We start from the raw sequence: 20,770 nt of genomic DNA, 5'->3' as shown, positions 1-20,770 counted from the left end.
ATGACTTTCCCTGGGTTAAACTGAATATGCCTCACTGGAACTGGAATGGAAGGGTCGGACCACGAGGCCACACTCTCCCCCTGGCTCGATTTCCGGAAGTTGCCTTCAGAATCCCTGGCCGTGAGGCTGTTTCGTCGGCCTGTGGGGGGATGGGCTGCCGCTTCCCCAAGCTCCGAGAGCACAGACTTTCACTGAGACTTGGATAGCAGGATCCAGCCCGTGAGGCTGTCTTGCCCGCCCTGAGGGTTGCTGTTGTTTTGACCAGCTCTCTGCAGCGGAGGCCCCAGGCAGTAACTTTCACCCTGACCGACCAGCTCTTTGCAGCGGAGGCCCCAGGCAGTAACTTTCACCCGGACCGACCGGCTCTCTGCAGCGGAAGCCCCAGGCAGTAACTTTCACCCGGACTGGGACTTGGGTAGAAGACCCTGAGGGTTGTTGTTCCTCAGACCCTGCTCTCTGAGCCCGGCGCGGCTGCCGCTTCCGGGAGCCTTGGACTCTGCGCTCCTACCCCTGAGGTCCGAGGGATCTCGGGTTCTGGCTTTTAAGGGGAGCCGTACCTTTTGAACCGGGTCCAGGTCCAGGAGGAGGGTTCCCAGGGTCTGTGCTGTTGATCGTTTTGAATTTCGGCGCCTTAGGAGCTTCTAGTTTGAGATCGGTCGGGAAGGGTTTTCCGGAGATCTGAACTTCAGCTTTCTCTAAGCCGCCATCTTAACCGGAAGTCCTGAATCACAATTTCTTAAATACACTAGGGCCCTGTTTTTACCACCAAGATCTTTCCATAATTTGAAAACAGACATAATAGTCAACTCTATTGTTTAATATCTATTTCTTATTCAAATACACTTACAACTTTTCTTGGGCTTCCCAGAGCTCCCAGCATCACTAGTCATGCACTTTAGAGCCATTATCAATAACTAAATAGCATTAATGAAACAAAGAGAAGCACTGCTTTGCCCTGAATAGGAGATGCTACAAGGAAGATCTTTGGACAAAGAATGATGTGGTTGCTAATGTTTGGTGAAAACAATATTAATGCTTCTCAGAACAAAAATGAGTATGATTAGACAAATTGCTGCAAGACTTTATGCCCCTTGAGAAAATAGTTTGGGTTTAGCATGTAATTAAAAATGTCTCTTTTACATATTTTTCTGCCTTTATTTTCTTTTTCATTTACCACAATCACATATACCTGAATTCAGATGTTGAGTTCAAATAAAACAAGTTCTTACTGGAGTAAGGTCCTCCAGCATAAAGATTTGATTTATTGGGTGCTTAGCACAGTGCCTGGAATGCAATAATAGATGCTCATTAAATATTTATTAACAGTTCAAATATGGACTCAGACACTGCCTAGCTATGTGACCTTGGGCAAGTCACTTAACCCCAATTCTCTAGCCTTTGCCATTCTTCTGTCTTAGAAGCAATACTCAGTATTGCTTCTAAGACAGAAGGTAAAAGCTTTTTTTAAAAAAAATGTTGACTGACAACTGACTGACTCCAGATCAAAGGGAGGGCTGAAGAGTAAAAGGGAGATGAGAAATGAACCCATGGTGTCATACATTTAGAGGAGGGACCTTAGAGACTTAGGTCATCTTCCCACTTTTTTTGAACATTTTATTAAAACTTAGCCTTGACTTTAACAGACATAGCTAAACTTTTTAGTGACTATTTACATGTAAAATATTTTATTGTAACACATAAGGAAGCACAATATTATTTCAGTCACTTCCTCTAAGTCTACATCACAATTATCTATTCATCCTCTCATTTTTTTAAAAGTCCTTACCTTCTATCATAGAATCAATACCATGCATTGGTTCCATGGCAGAAAAATGGTAAGGGCTAGGCAATGGGGGTCAAGTGACTTGCCCAAGGTTCATCCTCTCATTTTAAACAAGTCACACAGTTGGTAAGAGATGGAGACAGAATTCAAACCCAAGTCTTTTGATTACTGGCCTCAAGCTCCTTCCCATGCTACTGTTCCCCAATCATAGAGCTAGACTTTCGGTTCTAAAACTTCAATTTGAGAACAACTGATGAGCCCCGATGGACTGTGGATGGACTAGAACAGATTACAGAAACTTCCATGTTTATAGTACCTTTAAGTATCCATCGCAAATTTATCACAATGATCCTATACAGACCGAAAGACAAATATCATTATGCCCATTTTATAGGTGAGAAAACTGGGGCTTAAATAAAGTGGCATATTGTGATATCTGGTTGTAAAAGGGAGAGCCAAGATCCAAAACTATATCCTACTTGTAAGGATTTGAGCCTGGAGAGTGCATCCTAAGCCACAATGCTAATGCTGCACACATACAAACACAAAAGATGGACACACAATATGGAGAGAAGTAAGAATGAAATTCTCTTCCTTTGAATACATATGGTTTATCTAGAGATCTCCTTGCCCTATTACAGGAAAAGCAAATGGGGCTGCTCCGATTCTACAGCCTGAAATATGCCCATGAATTTCTCACCATCTTCACACTTACATTTTACTCTGGGGTGCAATAGTATTGATTCTGTCTGGAGCAGAAAGTCAACATTTCAATCAGGAAAGATGATATGATACCTTTTATTTTATCCCTAAAGACCAAAGTAATTGAGGGTGGGGGGAGGATTGCTAAATGATACAGACCCAATTGGGAGATAATGATGTGGGTAAAAGGCATTCTCAGGAGGGAGTTCAGCTGCAGAGGCTCTCAGACATAGATGCAAGTCTATGTTAGTCTAAGGAATATACAAATATGAGAAAGAGTTGTGATTTTTTTTTTACATTATTAAGCCTCTGGGGCTCCCAGCATGGGAATTCCCTCCACTAATGTACAGATCAAAAGCAATCTATGACTTCCCAGAATACCAAATCTCCAGGCAGTTCCTTGAAGCAGGTGGAGGTTAAGGGAGCTGTCCAAGGTCATGAAACAAATATATTAAAGGCAGCTAAATGGTGAAGCAGATAGAAGGTTAGAGTTTTAGGCAGGAAGATCTGAGTTCAGATCTTACTTTGGACACTATGTAATTGTATGACACTAGGCATAACTGAACCTTTCTTTCCTCATCTTTTAAATGGTGATTATAAAGCTCAACTGAGAAAATGTACATTAAAAACTCTTTGTAAACCTCAAAGTGCTGTAGGGATGTTAGCTATTACTATTTGAACCCTGGACTTCCTGACCAAGCCAATCCAGTTTGCCACATGGATTCTCTTCTTGTGTCTATAGCTTTAAATTATATTCTCACATCTGGTTGCAAAACTAGTTCTCCTGGATCCATATCCAGCTGTGATATCAACTTGAAAATGGAGCATGGGGATGGGTGTTGGAAACTGTGCTGTTCTGCTGTTTTGGTCTTCTTACATTCCACATGTATCGTATCTTCCCTGGAAGACTATGAATTTTTTAGAACCTTTACCTTCTGTCTTAGAATGAATACTAAATATCAGTTCCAAGTCAAAAGAGTGCTAAGGGCTAGGCAATTGGGATTAAGTAACTTACCCAGGATCTTATAGCTTGGAAATGTCTGAGGACAGACTTGAACCCAGGACCTCCTCTCTCCAGACCTGACTCTATCCACTGAGTAACCTGGCTGCCTCTGACTATAAGTAATTGTTAACAGGAACATCTCCTGTATTCCTATCTTCCCTATAGTGCTAAAATATATTGATCAGTACATAGTAGGTACTCAGAGAATTCTAGAATAGTATTATATTCCAGGAAGAATGGAACTCAGGAATCCCCTTTACAATATCTTGGGCAAATAGGCACCCAGTTTCTACTTGAAGACCTTCTCTGATAGTAAATTCATTACCTCTCAATTCAGTCCATTCCATTTTGGGACAATTCTTCTTGTTAGGACTCAACTGTCCCAGGGTTTCATTCCCATTCCTTTGACTTCACAGAAAGCTCTTTCCTAGTCATTTTGTTGTTTTTATTCAATCATTTCAATATCGCCCAACACCTACTATGTGTCAGGTTAAGTGTTAAATACTTTAGAAATATAATGTCATTTGAGCCTTATAGCAATTCCATAGGTCGATACTACTCTTCTCATCCTTTTACAGGTGAGAAGACTGGTTAAGTGACTTGCCCAGGGTGACACAGCTGATAAGGATATGAGGCCAGATATGAATTTAGGTATTCCTGACTGCAGAACTAGGGCTCTATACACTGTGCCACCCAGCTGCCTCTGAACAGAGAATATATTTTTTCCAGTCCTATTTCTCTCCTAACATCCCCTCCTTTACTTCTCCCACATAATTTCTCCTTTTGAGATGTGTGGTGGATTGCTTCCACCTGCTGTGAACCTCTCTCTGTTCCCTGTGGGTGAGCCTCCATTTCCATTCTTCAGAGAGTGCAGTATCCCAACACTCCCAACCATGCAGTGTCTCAGAATGAACGACTGACTGGTGGTGTGTGAAAAACCAAACAATCCAGATGGTTGCTGAAATAGTTGGCTGGCCGAGATGCAGCCAGTGGCTCCTGTCTCTCAGAGTTATAGGGGATATCTCTTGAGCACCATTAGATTTCTCCCCCTAAGGGGACAGGGAAGGGAATCAATAGGGGTAACTGGATTCCCATTAGTCTAATAAGTCCCTCAGAACTCCCTGGTACATTGCTGGGCAATATTTATAAGTTTTCCCTTTCTTTTTCTTCCCTCCTTTTCTGGTGGCACAAAGCAAACCTCCCTCTTCAGAAGCCATTCTTTGTGAAATAAAATGCCAGCCAACCCCAAGGATGCTGGAAAGCAGTGAGAAGATAAGAGCTCCGGAAATCCTGCAGGGAAGCACCGATGTGTGATGACTTTCTTTAAAAATAAAATCAAATCTGTGGATTTTAAAAGCTATGGAGCCATTTAACATCTTTCCCACTCCTAGAAAATAGTTAAAATACCTGGAACCTGCTGGGACTCAGGCTTAGCTCCTTATCTCAATCCAGCAGCATCTTCTGTGCCAGCCCAAATTGCTACCCACACCAAAGAATCTCAGATGCTGCCACCTCAACCCCCCTCTCAACACACACACACACACACACACACACACACACACACACATACAAGCACACACACACAAACACACACACTACCTTGACTGTCTCAGTACTGATATTTGGGATGCAAGATCTAGAGACTAGAAGCCTCTGTGGCTCAGTGGAAAAGATGCTGGATTTGGAATTATTGATCAAGAAGTATATATTAATTGTTGCATGGGAAGTTAGGTGGCACAACAGATAGAGTGCTGGGCTCAGAGTCAGAATCTGAGTTACAATCTGACTACATATAACTTCCTATCTATGTGACCTTGGACAAGTCACTTAACCTTATTTGCCTCAGTTTAATCATCTGTCAAATGAGTTGGAGAAGGAAAATGGCAAACCAGTCCCAGATCTTTGCCAAGAAAATGCCAAAAAGTGTCATAAAGGATTGGATATGAATGAAAAGGACTAAACAACAACAACAAAATCATGGCATAGTAAATGGAGAACTGGTCTTGGATTCAAGAAAACCCAGCTTAAAATCCTAATATATAGATAAATAGATAGATAGATAGATAGATAGATAGATAGATAGATAGATAGATAGAGATAGAGATATATAGATAGAGATAGAGATATATATAGAGAAAGAGTTTGTGTAGTCCCTGAGCAAGTCATTTAAAATGTTAAGCCTTTATCTTCTGTCTTAGACTTGATAGTATAAGTTCCAAAGCAAAAGAATGGTAAGGGTTAGAAAATTGGAGTTAAGTGACTTACCCAGGGTCACACAACTAGGAAGTGTCTGGGTCCATATTTGAACCCAGGACCTTCCGTCCCTAGATCTGGCTTTCTATATACTGAGCCACCTAGTTTCTCTTCATTTCACTTCTTGATTCCCTAGGCAGCACTTTAAGAAGATAAATTACATAAAAAGTACCAAACCGAATTAGTATAGCAAGTTTCCTCTCTTGGTAATTTCCTCTACCAACAAAATCACAAGTCTAGTCTCTATCCCTATTCATTATGTATTAGGCATTGTGCTAAACACTGAGCATACAAAGAAAAACCAAATTAAAGGAGATTAAATTTCAATGTAAGAAACAACACACATATGCAAACATCATACAGTTGTATCTTAATAAGATATATAGATATTGAGAGAGGCAAAGGGAGAGAGAAGGGGGGATGAGAGAGGGAGATGAGAGAAAAAGAGAGACATGAGAGAGACAGAGACAGAAAGAGAGATGGAGAGATTTAGAGACAGAGGAAAGAAATGAGAGAAAGAGAAATGAAAGAAAAAAGAGAGATAGAGATGAGAGGAAGAGAGATTGAGAGAGGAGAGAAAAAGAGAGAAATGAGAGATTGAGAGAGAGAAAAGGGGGAATGAGGGCAGAGGTTATCTGATGGAAATTTGAGAGGGAATGGGAGCAAAGAAATGGATGGAAAGTTGGGCTTAAACAGGGAAATAATCTCCCATTTCATCAGAAGCTGGGGTAAAGGAGAAGGTAGCTGGAGATGAGGCTGAGGAGGTGTGAAATGGGATAAGGAAAAGAAGGAGTTCAGGGCCAGTGGTCTCTATAGTTTCAGAGAAATAGGAAGCAATTGAGAAAGAGGAAAGGACAGTAGGGAGGCATAAAGAGAGAAGAAAAGGTTTGTATGGGATTAATTAGGGAGGAAAAGGATTGCCTTGCTGTGGAAAGGGCCCAATTAAGATTAGATGATGTAGATTTATGTAATATACATTCTGTGCTCACACATTGAAATGGTTGCTATCTATCTCAGAGTTGTAGAGATATTTTGTGTGTATGGGGGGAGGGGTAGGATCTATTCCTCTAACACAATAACACCCATTTCTGATTCCCAGTTCCAATGGAAAGTCTACTTTCCATGACATCATTTGGATTCCAGTCAATAAATAGCCTTGTATATTTATCCAGCCACCATGGTTATATACAAACTCCTCTGTTTGACATTTAAATCCTTTCACAGCTTAGTTCCAACCTGCTTTTACTGGCTATTTTATATTACTTCTCTTCACATACTCTATGATCCAAACAAACCTAAATATTTCTTGATGTTCCTTATGCGAGATCTTCCATCTCATATTTGTGTGCCTTTGTGTAAACTGGCCTCTGTGCTTGGGATACATCCCCTTCTCATCTCTATTTTTTAGAATCCTTAGTTTCCTTCAAGGTCCAGCTTAATAGTAGTTAGCATTTATATAGTCCTTTAAGATTTGAAAATATCTCATTTGATCCTTACAACCGCCCTGGCAAGAAGATACTATTATTGTCCCCATTTTACAGGTGAGGAAACTGAGGCTGAAAGAAGGTTATACTGCTAGTATACATTTGAGGCAATATTTTCACTCAGGTTTTCCTCCCTTGAGTCTATCACTGTATCTACTGTACCACCAAACTGCCTAAGTGACATGTTAAGCTTAAGTGGCATCTTGATTTTTTTTCTTTCCAACTGCTAAAGCTTCCTTTGAAAAATTACTTGCAGGGGGAATGTCTTTGCTTTCCCAACAGCTAGCAATGAATGCTTGTTGACTGAGTGAGAAAATAAGGGAATCCTCAACTACCAGCCCTTAAGCAAAGGTTATTGTCAAATATATTGGTCAGAAATGGGCATCTCAGATACTCAGAGTGGTTAAGTAGTCCCAGTTAGCCAAATGGCTCTGGGAACCATTGACCAGAATCTAGTTTTTAAGCAATTACCCTTCCTTGTGTATCCTCCTTGGAAGCTAGGATGTCCTTCTGTCTTTGGAAGGTTAACTCTGATTATGGAATAGGGATGGGAGGAAGATTCAGTAATGAACCAGCATCCCTCCTACCTGTGGCTATAATAATCCATTTTCTCAGTTTCCAAGGAGGGGAAGTGATTTCTGGGCCATTAACTCACTAAGGATACAGATGAGTTTCTGACTCCTGCCAGCCTTCCACATCATGCCCAATAATGATCATGCCAGGTGAATTTTGAACAAAGACTAGGCTGGTACAGAGGTAGGGGCTTTGAGATGCTGGGTAGTGTGGGGAAATGACTGAATATTTTCTTTCTAAGCTCTTTGACATGATGTATTTTGAGGAAAGGCTACTCTAGGTTAGATGAATGATGAGTGGGTCGACACTCAGTAGTGGGTAAGATGTTTAGAATGCCTTTGACAGTGATCACAGGAAAATATGTCTCTGACACATCCCACCTGAGGCTTTGCAGTAAGAAGATTATAGAGTTGACTCATTTGAATGGGCCATCTAGAATCCTTTCTATAACCTACCCAACAAATCCAACCCTTGATTGAAAACCTCCAAGGAGAAATCTTCTACCTCTTGAAACAAAGTTATTCCACTTTAGCAGTCTTCTTTCCCCCCTTACATTAAGTCTCTCTCTTTTTTAAATCTTTACTTCTTGTCTTAAAATCAAAGCTATGCAATTGGTTCTAAGACCAAAGAGTAGAGGTAAGGGCTAGGCAATGGAGGTTTAGTGACTTGTCCAAAGTTACACAACTAGAAAGTATTTGAGGTCAGATTTGAACCCAAGACCTGTCTCCAGACCTGACTCTCTATGCACTGAGCCATCTAGCTACCTCCATCCTTACATTAAATCTAACATTGTCTTTTTGCAACTTCCTCTCAATATTCCCAATTCTGACTTCTGTGGCTAAGTAAAAAGAAAATTCATTCTTCTTTTTAATCTTCCACAAAGGGCAGCTATTATACCCCACCACCACTCCTATCACTACCCATGCCTTTTCTTCTCCAGACTAATTATTACCATTTCTCTTAACTGATCTTCCTATAGAATAGCAAATCAAAGCTTCACAAGCATTTGCTAAGTGCCTACTCTGTGCCAGGGACTGTGCTAAATTCTGGGGATTGAAAGACATTAACAGTCTCTTCCTTTAAAAAGTTCATAGTCTAGGATTGAATGAGGTTGTTTATATATTTAATTGAACTCAGTTCAATTCAATGAGCATTAATTATGCACCTGTTATGTGCCAGGCACTGTGATGAATGCCAGAAATACAAAGACAAAAATGGATCTTATATTCTACCAGAATAAAAAAGCCCTTTGTAAAAGATCCAAGACAACTTCAAGGGATCCATGATGAAAAATGCTATCCACCACTGTAAAATGAACTGATCGCAGCTTGAATACAGATCAAAGCATGCCATTTTCCACTTTATTTTCTTCACGAGTTTCTTTTTGTATGTGTGATATGTGTCTTCTTTCACAACATGATGAATATGGAAATATGCATTTCATGATAATACGTGTCTAACCTGTATCAAATTACGTGCTTTCTTGGGGAGGGAGGAAGGAGAGAATTTGGCTCACAAAATGTCAGAAAACAAATGCTAAAAATTGTTTCTATATTCAATTGGGGAGAAAAATATAATTTTTAAAAGTTCTTTGCAAAGAAAAGTTCACAGTATAACATGGAACATGTAAACATCTATGGACAAATGAGAGAGAGACAGAATAAATTGGAGATAATCAACAGAAGGAAGGCATTGGCATAAAGGAGAATCAGAAAAAGCTTTCTTCTCAAGAAGAGATTTTAGCTGGCACTTGAAGAAGAGATGAGGAAGAACAGAATTCCAGGCCTGAGGAGCATCTGGTGAAAATTCCCAGGGTCCAGAGATTGAGTATAATGTGTTAGGGACAACAAGGATATCTGAGGCACTAGATCACAATATGTTCCCACCTACATTTCTTCGAGAAAATATCTAAAATAAAACTAACTTATGGCTTGTGCATATAACATTTCTCCATATGATTGAATTGGGGACTATGTATTCATATAGTCCTAGGCTGTTGTTGTTCATCCTTCATACTTGAAGAAGACCAATGACATCCCAATGTTGGGGGATGGATGATATCTTGACTTCCACAACAACTGACCTTCCCCAAATGTGGCCAGTTGTTGCCAAATGCCATCTAGGAAAATGGAAGGAACATCTCATGAAATTCATGAAAATAGAAGGAATATCTCATGAAATGAGATGGCCAAATGCCATCTAGGAAAGTATAAGGAGCATCTCATAAAACTGAGGAAGGTCTAGTCATGCTCAGCTATGACCTGAACTAGTGAGTCAATTTCTCCTTGCTTCAACAATATTCCCACCTACATTTCTTCAATAAAATATCTAAAATAAAGCTAAATTATAGCTTATGCATATAGCATTTCTCCATATGATGTTATTGGGGTACATTTTCTCAAAGGAACTCAGTGTATAATATGGGTGTTGGATAAAGGACAGCATTCTATTACTCACCCACCTCCTCACATATAACATCCAAAGGGTTCAGATCTACACATGAACAAATACAAAAACCAAACCTTCAATACAAACAATTATTCAAATTCAAAACAAATATGACTAAATAATGCATTTCACTCATTATATTCCCCCTAAAAGATAAAGAGCCTTTGTGGACCTGCTGAATATATACTTCCCATTCACCTTGGATCTGAACTGTCTGAATAACTCATAGTAATTACCATGAAGAACGAGGAAGGTTAACATCTTCTGCCCAGTCACTGCATAGCTTCTGCCCTTAAGTTCTAAGATTGATCTACTGATGTTTCTCCTCTGAGAAGCATGTGCTTAGAGAAGACACCTTTTTCTCTGGGTGATTGGTGCCCAGCTCTTGAACTCATGATCTTTTAAATTCAAGATCACATATGTACTAATTTGCATTTTTCAGGAAGGTTAGTTTTTGATCTGTGCTCAGAAAAGGAAATAGCCAGTCAGTCAAAAATAACCAGCAACAAGGAGATTTAGAGGCTCCACTCTCAGACTCCCCTGGACAAACTCCCACTGCCATGCTGCTGTGAGTGTCTATTGATGCTAGGCAGAAGAAAACTCCACCATCTCTACCTGCTGTCCTCTTGTCATGGAGTTCAAAAGAAAAAAATACAGATGAGGAGGTGGTGGGATGCTTTTCCATGGTTCATTCTTTTTTTTTTTAATTCTTACCTTCTATCTTAGAATCAATACCAAATATTAGTTCCATGGCAGAAGAATGGTAAGGGCTAGGCAATTGGGATTAAATGACTTGTCCAGGGTCACACAGCTAGGAAATGTCTTAAATCAGATTTGAACCCAAGTCTTCCTATCTCTCAGTCTGACTCATTATCTACTGAACCACCTAGATGCCTCCATAGCTCACTGTTATAGACCATAGAAAGGGAAGTTTCCTCTGATGAGAATTTGTCCTCCTGAGTCTCAGTTACCAGTCATCTTCTGAGCAATCACTATCCACCAGAGACCAGTCAGAGGTGTTCCTTCTATCTTACCAGCAAGAAACCTAGGCATATGTCTAGTTCCACAAGAGATGTTCCTTTCTAACAAGGGCCCATGCCCTGCAATCCCATCAAGTTTATTAAGGAAATCATCTGGTCAATCAAGGATTCTCTTGATTATTCCTATTTATACTCTTGTATTCCCCAGCCTGACATGTCTGACAAATGCTTAATAAATGTCTGCTGAATTATATTGCTTTGAATATATCATAGTCTTCAGGACTCTCACTAAACAAATTCATATTTTAAAATCTCAGTTCATTACTAGCTCAAGTCTTGACTACATATTCATCCTCCATGTGAAGTATTTCCAGCTCTTCTCCCTTAATAATGTCATAATTGGCCTTTGAAACTTTTTAGCTGTTTGGAGAGGGCTACAATAATCTGCCTGTCCCTCTCCCCCATCTAGCACCCACCATTACATGTATGCTGATTTAAGGTCAAGTAATTCTCTTTTGATTTAATTTTGTGATCTCCAATGTGTCTTATGGATTAGATTGAGGAGAGGGAGAGAGGAAGAAAAATATTCATTTAGCACCCAGATATTGTGCTAAGTATTTTTTTTAAACCTTACCTTCCATCTTGAAATCAATACTGTGTATTGGTTCCAAGGCAGAAGAGTGATAAGGGATAGGCAATGGGGGTCAAGTGACTTGGCCAGGATCACACAGCTGGGAAGTGTCTGAGGTCAAATTTGAACCCAGGACCTTCTGTCTCTAGGCCTGGCTCTCAATCCACTGAGCTACCCAGCTGCCCCCTGTGCTAAGTATTTTACAAGTATTATCCCATTTTATCCTCACAATACCACTACAAGATTCCCATTTTACAGTTAAAGAAACTAAGGCAAAGGCTTGGTGACTTGGCCATGGCCACACAGCTAATAAATCTCTATGGTTGGATTTGAACCCAGTCTGCCTGATTCTAGATCTGGTGTTTTATTCATTACACTCCCTAGAGGTTATCTTTTCATTTAATAGGGTTCAGATTCCCCTCCATGCAATGATCTGTTCTGCTATTGTAGCTTCCAATGTAGATAAAAGCATTGTTTCACCCTCAGCACAAGGAAGCTAAGCTAGCATTATGAGTCCTAATAGAAAATTATATAGGACTAGACTTATGTGATCTGATTCGATGAGAAATAGTAGGCATGTCTTTGGAAAGGTCTTCTGGGGCCTTTCTCTTTCTCTCTCCTTCTTCCTTTCCAAGGTTCCAGGAGAATGGCAGCCCTTGGACTGCCATTTGGGGAATTGGATAGCTAGAGAAAATGCTGAGACTCTCTCTTTCTGGATGGCCATATGGGTGAGGCCTCTTAGCTCTTTTCCCTTCCTCTCCCTCATGTCAATGGGAGGACTGAAGGTTTCTCATATATTTCCACATTCCCTTCTCTTCCTTCTAGTCTAGGGATTCTTAATGGTATCCACAAGTTCCAAAGGGGTCTATGGATAGATTTTGGGGCAGAGGGGTAGTCTATGAACTTGAATAGAGGAAAATTACATTGAAATTTAGCATTTATTTTGAATGGAGGTAACAAAATATATTTATAAAAACAGATTCCAGAGGCCTGGACAGACAACCAAAAGGGTCAAGATCACAAAAAAGATTCAGAAACTCTGCTCTGGAGCTAAGGACAGAAGGAGTGGCTTGACCTGGCTCTTATGTTCTCATTTTTTCATTTTTAAAAATAAATTATAGTCCAGGTGTTTGGTGATGTGTTCATTGGAGACTTATTATGCCATCAGAGTCTATGTGTTTGGCAGTTCCCTTTACATAATTTCTATTTGTTGAGGAAAATTAGGTAATTATTTTGTGGGGTTGGTTTAGCTTTGCCAGAGCTTTTTAATTCTAGGTCTGAGAAAAGTAATCAAGTTGACACTGCCATTGATGGAGAGGCCATGTTAATCAATTGCCTTATGGAACCTCTGACTTCCCCATCTAAAACTTTCCTCCCAGGATGCCACCCCCTGTTGGTGTTGTCTTTCCCAATTAGAATATATAACAAGGTCTTCCTACCCAGGATGCACAATGAATAACATGAAATGGCCATAAGTATTCAAATTCACATTTCTAAGTTATAATTATGTAAAACGTGGTCATTGGTTCTAGCCCAATAGAAATATGCACTAGGAATTTGAATACATGAGACATATTAATGGGATTCATTATTTGAGTGAATTAGGATTGTAAACTCCTTGATGAAAGACACTCTATCTCTCAGCTCCACGTATTTTTTCTGGCTATCCCCAATTTCCCATGTGCTCTCCATCCTGGTCTCCACAAGTTCATCTCCCTGGTTTCCTTTAAGTCCCAACAAAAGTCCCACCTCTATAGAAAGCTTTTACCAATCCCCCTTAACTCTAGTACAATCCCTCTGTTATTTCCTATTTATCCTGTTTATAGTTTGTTTGTATATATAGCATTTGTTTACAAGTTGTCTCTTTCTTTACATTGAAAGTTCCTTGAGGGAAGTGACTTTTGCTTCCTTTTGTATCCCCAGACTTAGCACAGTGTCTGGCACAGAGTTGGTACTTAATAAATGCTTACTGATTGATTGATTGATTAATTATGTTTTTATTAACCAAGCTTGGTACAGAGCCTGTTACATAGCAAGTGCTTAGTATTTTTTTCAGTTATTTATTAATTTACTTTCAAAGTTTTAAAAGATTCTGAGCCCTACTATACAATGTAATTAGTGTCCTTTAGGATTATAAAAGTTGGGTAAGCTTTTTCTCTTCTGGTGCACTAGTTGGCACCTACTTCAGTGATGGTGAACCTATAGCACATGTGCCAAAGATGGCACATTTCCCCCCACAAGTTCATTACTAGAAAGACAGAAGGATTTGGGTGAAGCTGCTCCCTTCCCCCTCTCCACTGTGTCTGATGACATTTTTTCACATCACCTACTCCTCTGCCCAACAACTTAATGAGAGAGCTTCTTCCCTCCCCTGTCTGGGCTAAGGGGGTAGGCAGGGCTCAACTGGCACTTTGGGGGGGCATGGCAAAGAGACTCTAAAAGGTTTACCATCACTGACCTAGTTCATAGTGAGCAGACCCTTTAGCAGTACTGCAGCCATGTATAATATATACAAGATGGATTATGGATTTTGGGGTGACACATTTTGAGACTGGGTATCTATCTCATCCAGATTAGAAGTATAGCAGACACTCATAGGCTTGATTCTGCTGCTAGTCAACATGAAAGTTGTGTTCTGCTTTGTTTCTAACCTGGATCAGGTTTCCCCTTCTAAGGCAGCCTGTTGGTCCCCTTGTTCCTGAGTGTTCACCATATTGGTGCCGATTTTTTTACACATCTCTGATCAGCTTTAGCCCTACTGAAACTCAGAACTTCCAAGCTCAAATAATCCATCAGTCTCAGTCTCCCCAGTAGAAGGAATTACAGGCTTGTGTCACCCTGTCTAGCCAAGATAGATTATTTCATTGAGAATATAAACTATAGACATATTGGATGAGCATTTGTGTAGCTTTGGGCATCATAAAACATGTCATCCCCTCCCTTGTACTTTCAAAGAATTAATTCCATGGTCAGGTTCAATGCCTTCCCTGAACCTAAAATTATCCAGAAAGGAGTTGAATCTCTGACACTCCAAACTGCTCAAGGATGGGTTGGTTTACAATCACTGAAATCTAATAGTCACTGTTTCAGAATTCAGCAGACTTTGGAAATGGTAAGACCCAAGCACTGGAGAAATTCATGGAAGCTCCAGTGGATCGCTAATCAAGATGTGGGGACAGGATAGAGCTTGGTGGTGGATGCCATCTTTGAAAGGAACCTCAGATAACAGGCTAAAGATGAGGCTTTTTGTATTTAGGAAAATTAGTAATAGTCTAAATTAGGCTGGATGGAATGTGATACAGAAAGAAGAGTAAGAAGACCAATTTGACCATAAATCTTTAAAGTACTATATAATTGTCATATCTTCAGCCTCATCATTATTATCACTGTATAATGGCAAAATCACTGGATCAAAGGATTTATTTGGTCCTAGGAGGAATGGTAGAATTGGAATGAGGGAAAGAGGGGAGGAGACATTCCTGGTGAGAGGGACATTAAAAGCAAAAACTCGAAGAAAAGGACAGCTGGGTAGCTCAGTGAATTGAGATTTAGTCCCAGATACAGGAGGTCCTGGGTTCAAATCTGCCCTCAGACATTTCCTAGCCATGTGACCCTGGGCAGTCATTTAACACCCATTGCCTAGCCCTTCCCACTCTTCTGCCTTCGAACCAATACATTCTATTGATTCTAAGAAGAAGGTAAGGGTTTAAAAAACTTGAAGGAAGCAAAAAGTCTGATTTATTAAGGGGAGATCAGCCTAAATGAAAAAAAAAAGGGAGTACTCATCCAGTTATAGGAGGTGCCACTGAACAGGGGACAAGTGACCTGATCACAAAAATCTTAAAATGTAAATTTTGAAGGGTTTGGACCCTATGATGAAGCAAATTGTTAGCAATGCTTCTACAATGCTGAGATGCACATGACTGAAGATTTTACACAGTAATTTCCATCTGAGTAGGCATTTTGGGGAAGTCCAGTTCGCCAAAGGAAGAATTTCTTCCCTTCTCCCTCCTCCCTGGTCTGGGATGTGTAGCAGTCATAATTTGGAAATGTGTTACTTATGGATTCATTTTATGGAAAATGCAAATAGAAGTAGAGACAGATGTGAAAATAGTGTAATTACATTTTCCCAATATTTAAAGGAAAAATGAATGAGAAGTGGGAGCAATTTGCATGCCCTATAATTATTCTGCTCTCCACCAAATGTAACCTCCCCAAACTTTACATAAATACCAAGCAATATATGGTTGTGTGTATGTGTTTAAATGAAGTTTCAGTTGGCACATTTAAAGAAGGACATTGATAAATTCTGTGAACTTTGTGAAATGTTGACATCCTATAAGCTGAGAGTAAGTCATAGTTTGGATTTGGTTGCAAGGTTAAATTATGTACAGAGGGAGTGGGCAAGGCATCCATGTAGAGACGTGTCCATCTTTGCCTAGATATTTTCCTATATCCACTGTCTCTCACTCCCAAGTATTAAATTGGGCTTCTGTGATTTTCATTAATTGCCTCTCTCAGGATCCCAGTCATCCTGACAGTAGTTCCTTTAAAACCTAAGCAGGCAACTCACATTAACTCTCAAACACCAATTTCTCTCCCAAGAAGATTTAGAGTCCTGGATTTAATTGCTTTTAAAGAAGCACATTGAATGGGGATGGACTTGTCTGTCCAAAAATATTTATAGTTGTGCTTTCTGTGGTGGCAAAAAATTGGAAACTGAAGGGATGTCCCTCAATTGGGGAATATCTGAAGAAATTGTAGTATATGATGGTGATGAAATATTATTGTGCCATAAGGAATGATGAAACAGAAGATTTCCTAAAGAACTGGAAAGACTGCTGCAGAGTGCAATAAGCAGAACCAGGAGAATATTATACACAGTAACCGAAACATTATGGGATGGTCAAATGTAATAGACTTTGCTGATAACAGTAATACAGTGATCCAGGACAATTCTGAGGGATTCATGAAAAGAATGCTTCTCATATCTAGAGAAAGAACTGCTGGAGTAAAAATGCAGAAGAAAACATATGATTTATCACTTTTATTTGAGTATATGATTTGGGGTTTTGGTTTTATAAGATTATTCTCTTACAAAGTGAATACCGTAATATGGGAATACGTTTTGAATGATAATACATATAACCAAGTGGAAATGCTTGTCAACTCTGGGAGGGAGGAGGGAAGAGGGGAGGGAGACAACATGAATCATGTAGCCTTGGAAAATTTATGTGTAAATTTGTTACTAGAATAAAATGAAAAAAATCTACTAAAAAAAACAAAACAGAAGCATCTTGATAAACTCTGTGAACTTGTAAAATGTAGACATCTTATAAACTGGGAGTAAGTCACAGTTCAGATTTGATTGCAAGGTTGAATAATGTAGAGGGAGTGAACCTCTGGACCTAATACCTCATTTTTGTTTGGCATTAGAGATTTCTCAGACTTGCTCAAATTCTTTGGTTCTCATTGCTGGTAGAGCTAAGAATGGATCTGAACATTATGAACAATAATTTGGAATTATGCTATAAAAATGACTAAAATACCCACAAACAAGTTGAGCCCTCTTAAAGGTAGAGATGATGAGGAAGTGTCTCATGGCAGACATGATGAGGGAAAGGGAAGGTGGCTTGTACAAATGTGCAGAACTCAAAGATGGACTATCAATTCCAAAGAACATCTAGGAGTCAAGTTTGGCAGATCAAAGGGTCATAGATTTAGATCTAGAAGGAATATTAGAAGTATTCAAGACCAGTCCCTAAATTTTTCAAATGAGTAAACTGAGACCCACAGAGAGTAAGTGACTTGTCCAAGATTACAATTAGTAAACATCTAAGGTAGAATTTGAACTCATCTCCCTGATTCAAAGTCTTAGAGTTCTATCTATTGTGCTTCCAGGGGCCATCAAGCCATGATGTTCGACACGGTCACTCATGAAAACCGACAGCTGCAAAGTGGCCCTCAAGAAGGATGGAGACACCTACTCAGCCCCCCCCCCATGTGACTTCTCCCATTAACATCCCTTATTTTTGGAATTGCTATGATTATTGTTCTCTCCCTAGCTTCAGGAAAAATAATATGAGAGCAAAATACTTGCAGGATTAATATTAATATTCCACATTATACTCCCAGAATGTTAATCACCAAAAGATCACACTTAGAAAATCAAACCTAAAGACTCTTATGGGTTAAACTTTTAATAAGACTGCACTCAGAATTCCCCATCCCATGTTTAGGCCTAGAACAAGCTCTCCTGAGCAAGTTTATTAATTACCCTTCTCAATGACTTATTTTACCAAGTAAACTCTGTCTTGGAAACCCCCAGTGAAACATTAGAAAAACAATTAGCCTGGTATTAAAGAATATCTAAAACTGAATTGTTTCCATTACCCTTTGCTCCTCAACTGGGCAGTAGTGTTAGTTGATTGTCTTCTAAGAACTCCTGATTGATTATCTATTTTATTAAAAGTAACAAATGATTTGTCTTAGATAGTACACAAGTCCAAGCACCTCACAGGTTAATGAGATCTGACCTCTAGCTATCCTCCCCATGATGAGAAAACATTTATCATTTGCAAAAGCTTAGCATGTGTTGTCAGAATCAATAGGAACATAGTCTGTAGAATGATCACAGAACGTTAATCAAATAATTTGTTAAAAAGTTAATGTATCACATCCAATTATCTGTAAAGAACCTGTATGTTGAATAATGAATCTGTGTGCCAAGGAAATACGTAACCATTTGGGAGGGGTGTATAAAATTAAAGCCAACCCTGGGCCTAGTAAAGCATTTCTGTGCAAAGCCTAGCTGTAGGTTGACACTTTCAACTGTCTTCCCATCATTTATTTATACTTTCATTGCCACACCTAGACAAGGATCCCTGAAGCCATAGGCAGGGCAGGCCCTGAACCCACAGCACTATTCTAAGTGGGATGGGGGAGTGGGAAGATGATGTATCATAAGCCTGGAGAGATAGCCTGGAAAATGGTTGAGAAGCATTAGACCCTTTCCTTGCAACAATCCTCTGAAGCTAGTGGTTGAATTATTATCCTCATTTGACAGAAATTGAAGCTAAGAGAAAGATGGTAGGACCAAGGGTAAGACCAGGACCAGAGCTCAAACCTTCTAATTCAAGGTCTAGCCCTCTTGCTATGATGCAAGTTGCATTTATAAAGTGTGTTTACATGCTAACAAAACATTTCTTCTTCATTGTGCTAATGTTCCAAGTCCCAAAGTTCAGGTAAACGGAGCCAATTCCTTTTCTTATTATTCCCTGCTCTCCTGCAATTAGCTCATATGATTCATTCATAATACTGAGAGCTCTGTAGTCCTGTACCACTGTCTTCCATGTCTCACAACTGATAGCAAAGTTCTTCAGAGAAACCTTGACAAATTCCTTGTATTGCTTCTTCTGACCTCTGCATAAGCTCTTGCCTTGTGTGACTTCTATGTAAAAGAACCTTTTAGGAAAACATGTATTTGGCATTCAAATAACATGGTCAGCCCACCAGAGTTATCCTCTTTGCAGTAGAGTTTGACTGTTTGGCAATTCAACTCAAGAAATTGGTATCTTATCTTGCCCAAATGATCTTCAGAATCTTCCTACAACTCAAATGGAAGCTATTCAGTTTCTTGGGATGGCAGGAAATCTGGCACATAGTAGGAACTTAATTAGGACTTATGGATGGTATTGGAAATACTACATTAAATTTAATATTGCTTATAATCTATTACATTAAATTTAATATAGCTTAAAAATAAGCTCTGTATAATAGATTCCCAGTTTAAGTATGTTAATGATTTTCTAGTTCAAAATAAAAATATTAAATGTCTATGTATAAATTGATCATAGATCACAGGGTTATTGAGAGAATTAAATGAGACAATACTTGTAAAGCATTTAGCAGTTACTGATACATAGTTGTCACTTAATAAGTGCTTATTCCTTCTCTTAAATCTGGAGAGACCTCAGAGATCATTTGAACCAACTCTTTTTTATTTTACAGATGGGGAAACTGAGATCCACACCATACCCCACACTGCTTAGCTCACTACTTTACAAAGTCCTGCTCCATCCCCTAATGCTTGGAGGCAGAAATAATGCTGGATTCTGGTATTCATTCTTGTCTTCCCTTCCTAGGTCTAGCCAAGCCCATGGGTCTTGTGGAAGGACCAGGAGGACTAGGCCAGGGTGGCATGGCAGCCACACTCCGAGATGACAGCCATGAGTCTGAAACCAAATACGAAGAGTATGGTTACAATGCCCAGCTGAGTGATCGGATCTCTCTCGACAGGAGCATCCCAGACTACAGACCCAAAAAGTAAGTGGAAGTCAATACTTTCCTCTCAGAGTTGGGGAAGAGCAGGGGAGAAAGGGAGAGAAAGTTTAAAGGACAATCATTAGCCCTTGAGGGTCCCTGCTTTCTTACCAGATGGTATTCTACTAGATTGTGTTGCCAGTACCAGATGGTGAGAGTCAGAGTAGTGTGCTCAGCAGCCTTTATCCTCCTGGAAAGAAAACTCTGTTTCTAAGCCTCTTCCATGTTCCCCTCCAATTGTGCCTATTCCTGTATCTACAGACGTTATTTTCCCTTGCTGGAATACTCTTCTCTTGACTCTTTTCTTCACAAAATTATACCCATTGTTCAAGGTCCATCTCAAGCTTCTCTTCTCCAGAAAGACAACCCTGACTACTCCAGATACTACTGAATTCCATCTTTAAATAGTCAATCAAGCAACAAACATCTATTAAATATCTACTATGTGTTAGACATTGATCTAAGTACTGGGAGGAAGGAAGGAAGGAAGGAAGGAAGGAAGGAAGGAAGGAAGGAAGGAAGGAAGGAAGGAAGGAAGGAAGGGAGGGAGGAAAGGAAGGAAGGAAAGGAAGGAAGGAAGGAGAAGAGAGG

The 20,770-nt window shown here is 39.7% G+C and overlaps 1 protein-coding gene across 2 annotated transcripts in view; it reads left to right on the top strand.

Moving 5' to 3' along the window:
- GALNT9 (polypeptide N-acetylgalactosaminyltransferase 9) overlaps nt 1-20,770 on the top strand; it is a 581,478-nt gene that overhangs the window by 65,844 nt on the left and 494,864 nt on the right. For both annotated transcript variants that reach the window (XM_056821944.1, XM_056821945.1), the window contains exon 2: nt 20,002-20,182. In XM_056821944.1, the coding sequence (XP_056677922.1) occupies nt 20,002-20,182 (181 nt within the window). The remainder of the gene's footprint in view (nt 1-20,001; nt 20,183-20,770) is intronic.

This window comes from Monodelphis domestica, chromosome 3 (assembly GCF_027887165.1).
Source record: "Monodelphis domestica isolate mMonDom1 chromosome 3, mMonDom1.pri, whole genome shotgun sequence".
In the NCBI taxonomy this organism is placed as follows: domain Eukaryota; kingdom Metazoa; phylum Chordata; class Mammalia; order Didelphimorphia; family Didelphidae; genus Monodelphis; species Monodelphis domestica.
The sequence above is the reverse complement of the archived record's forward strand: the minus strand, read 5'-3'. Positions and strand labels throughout refer to the sequence as shown.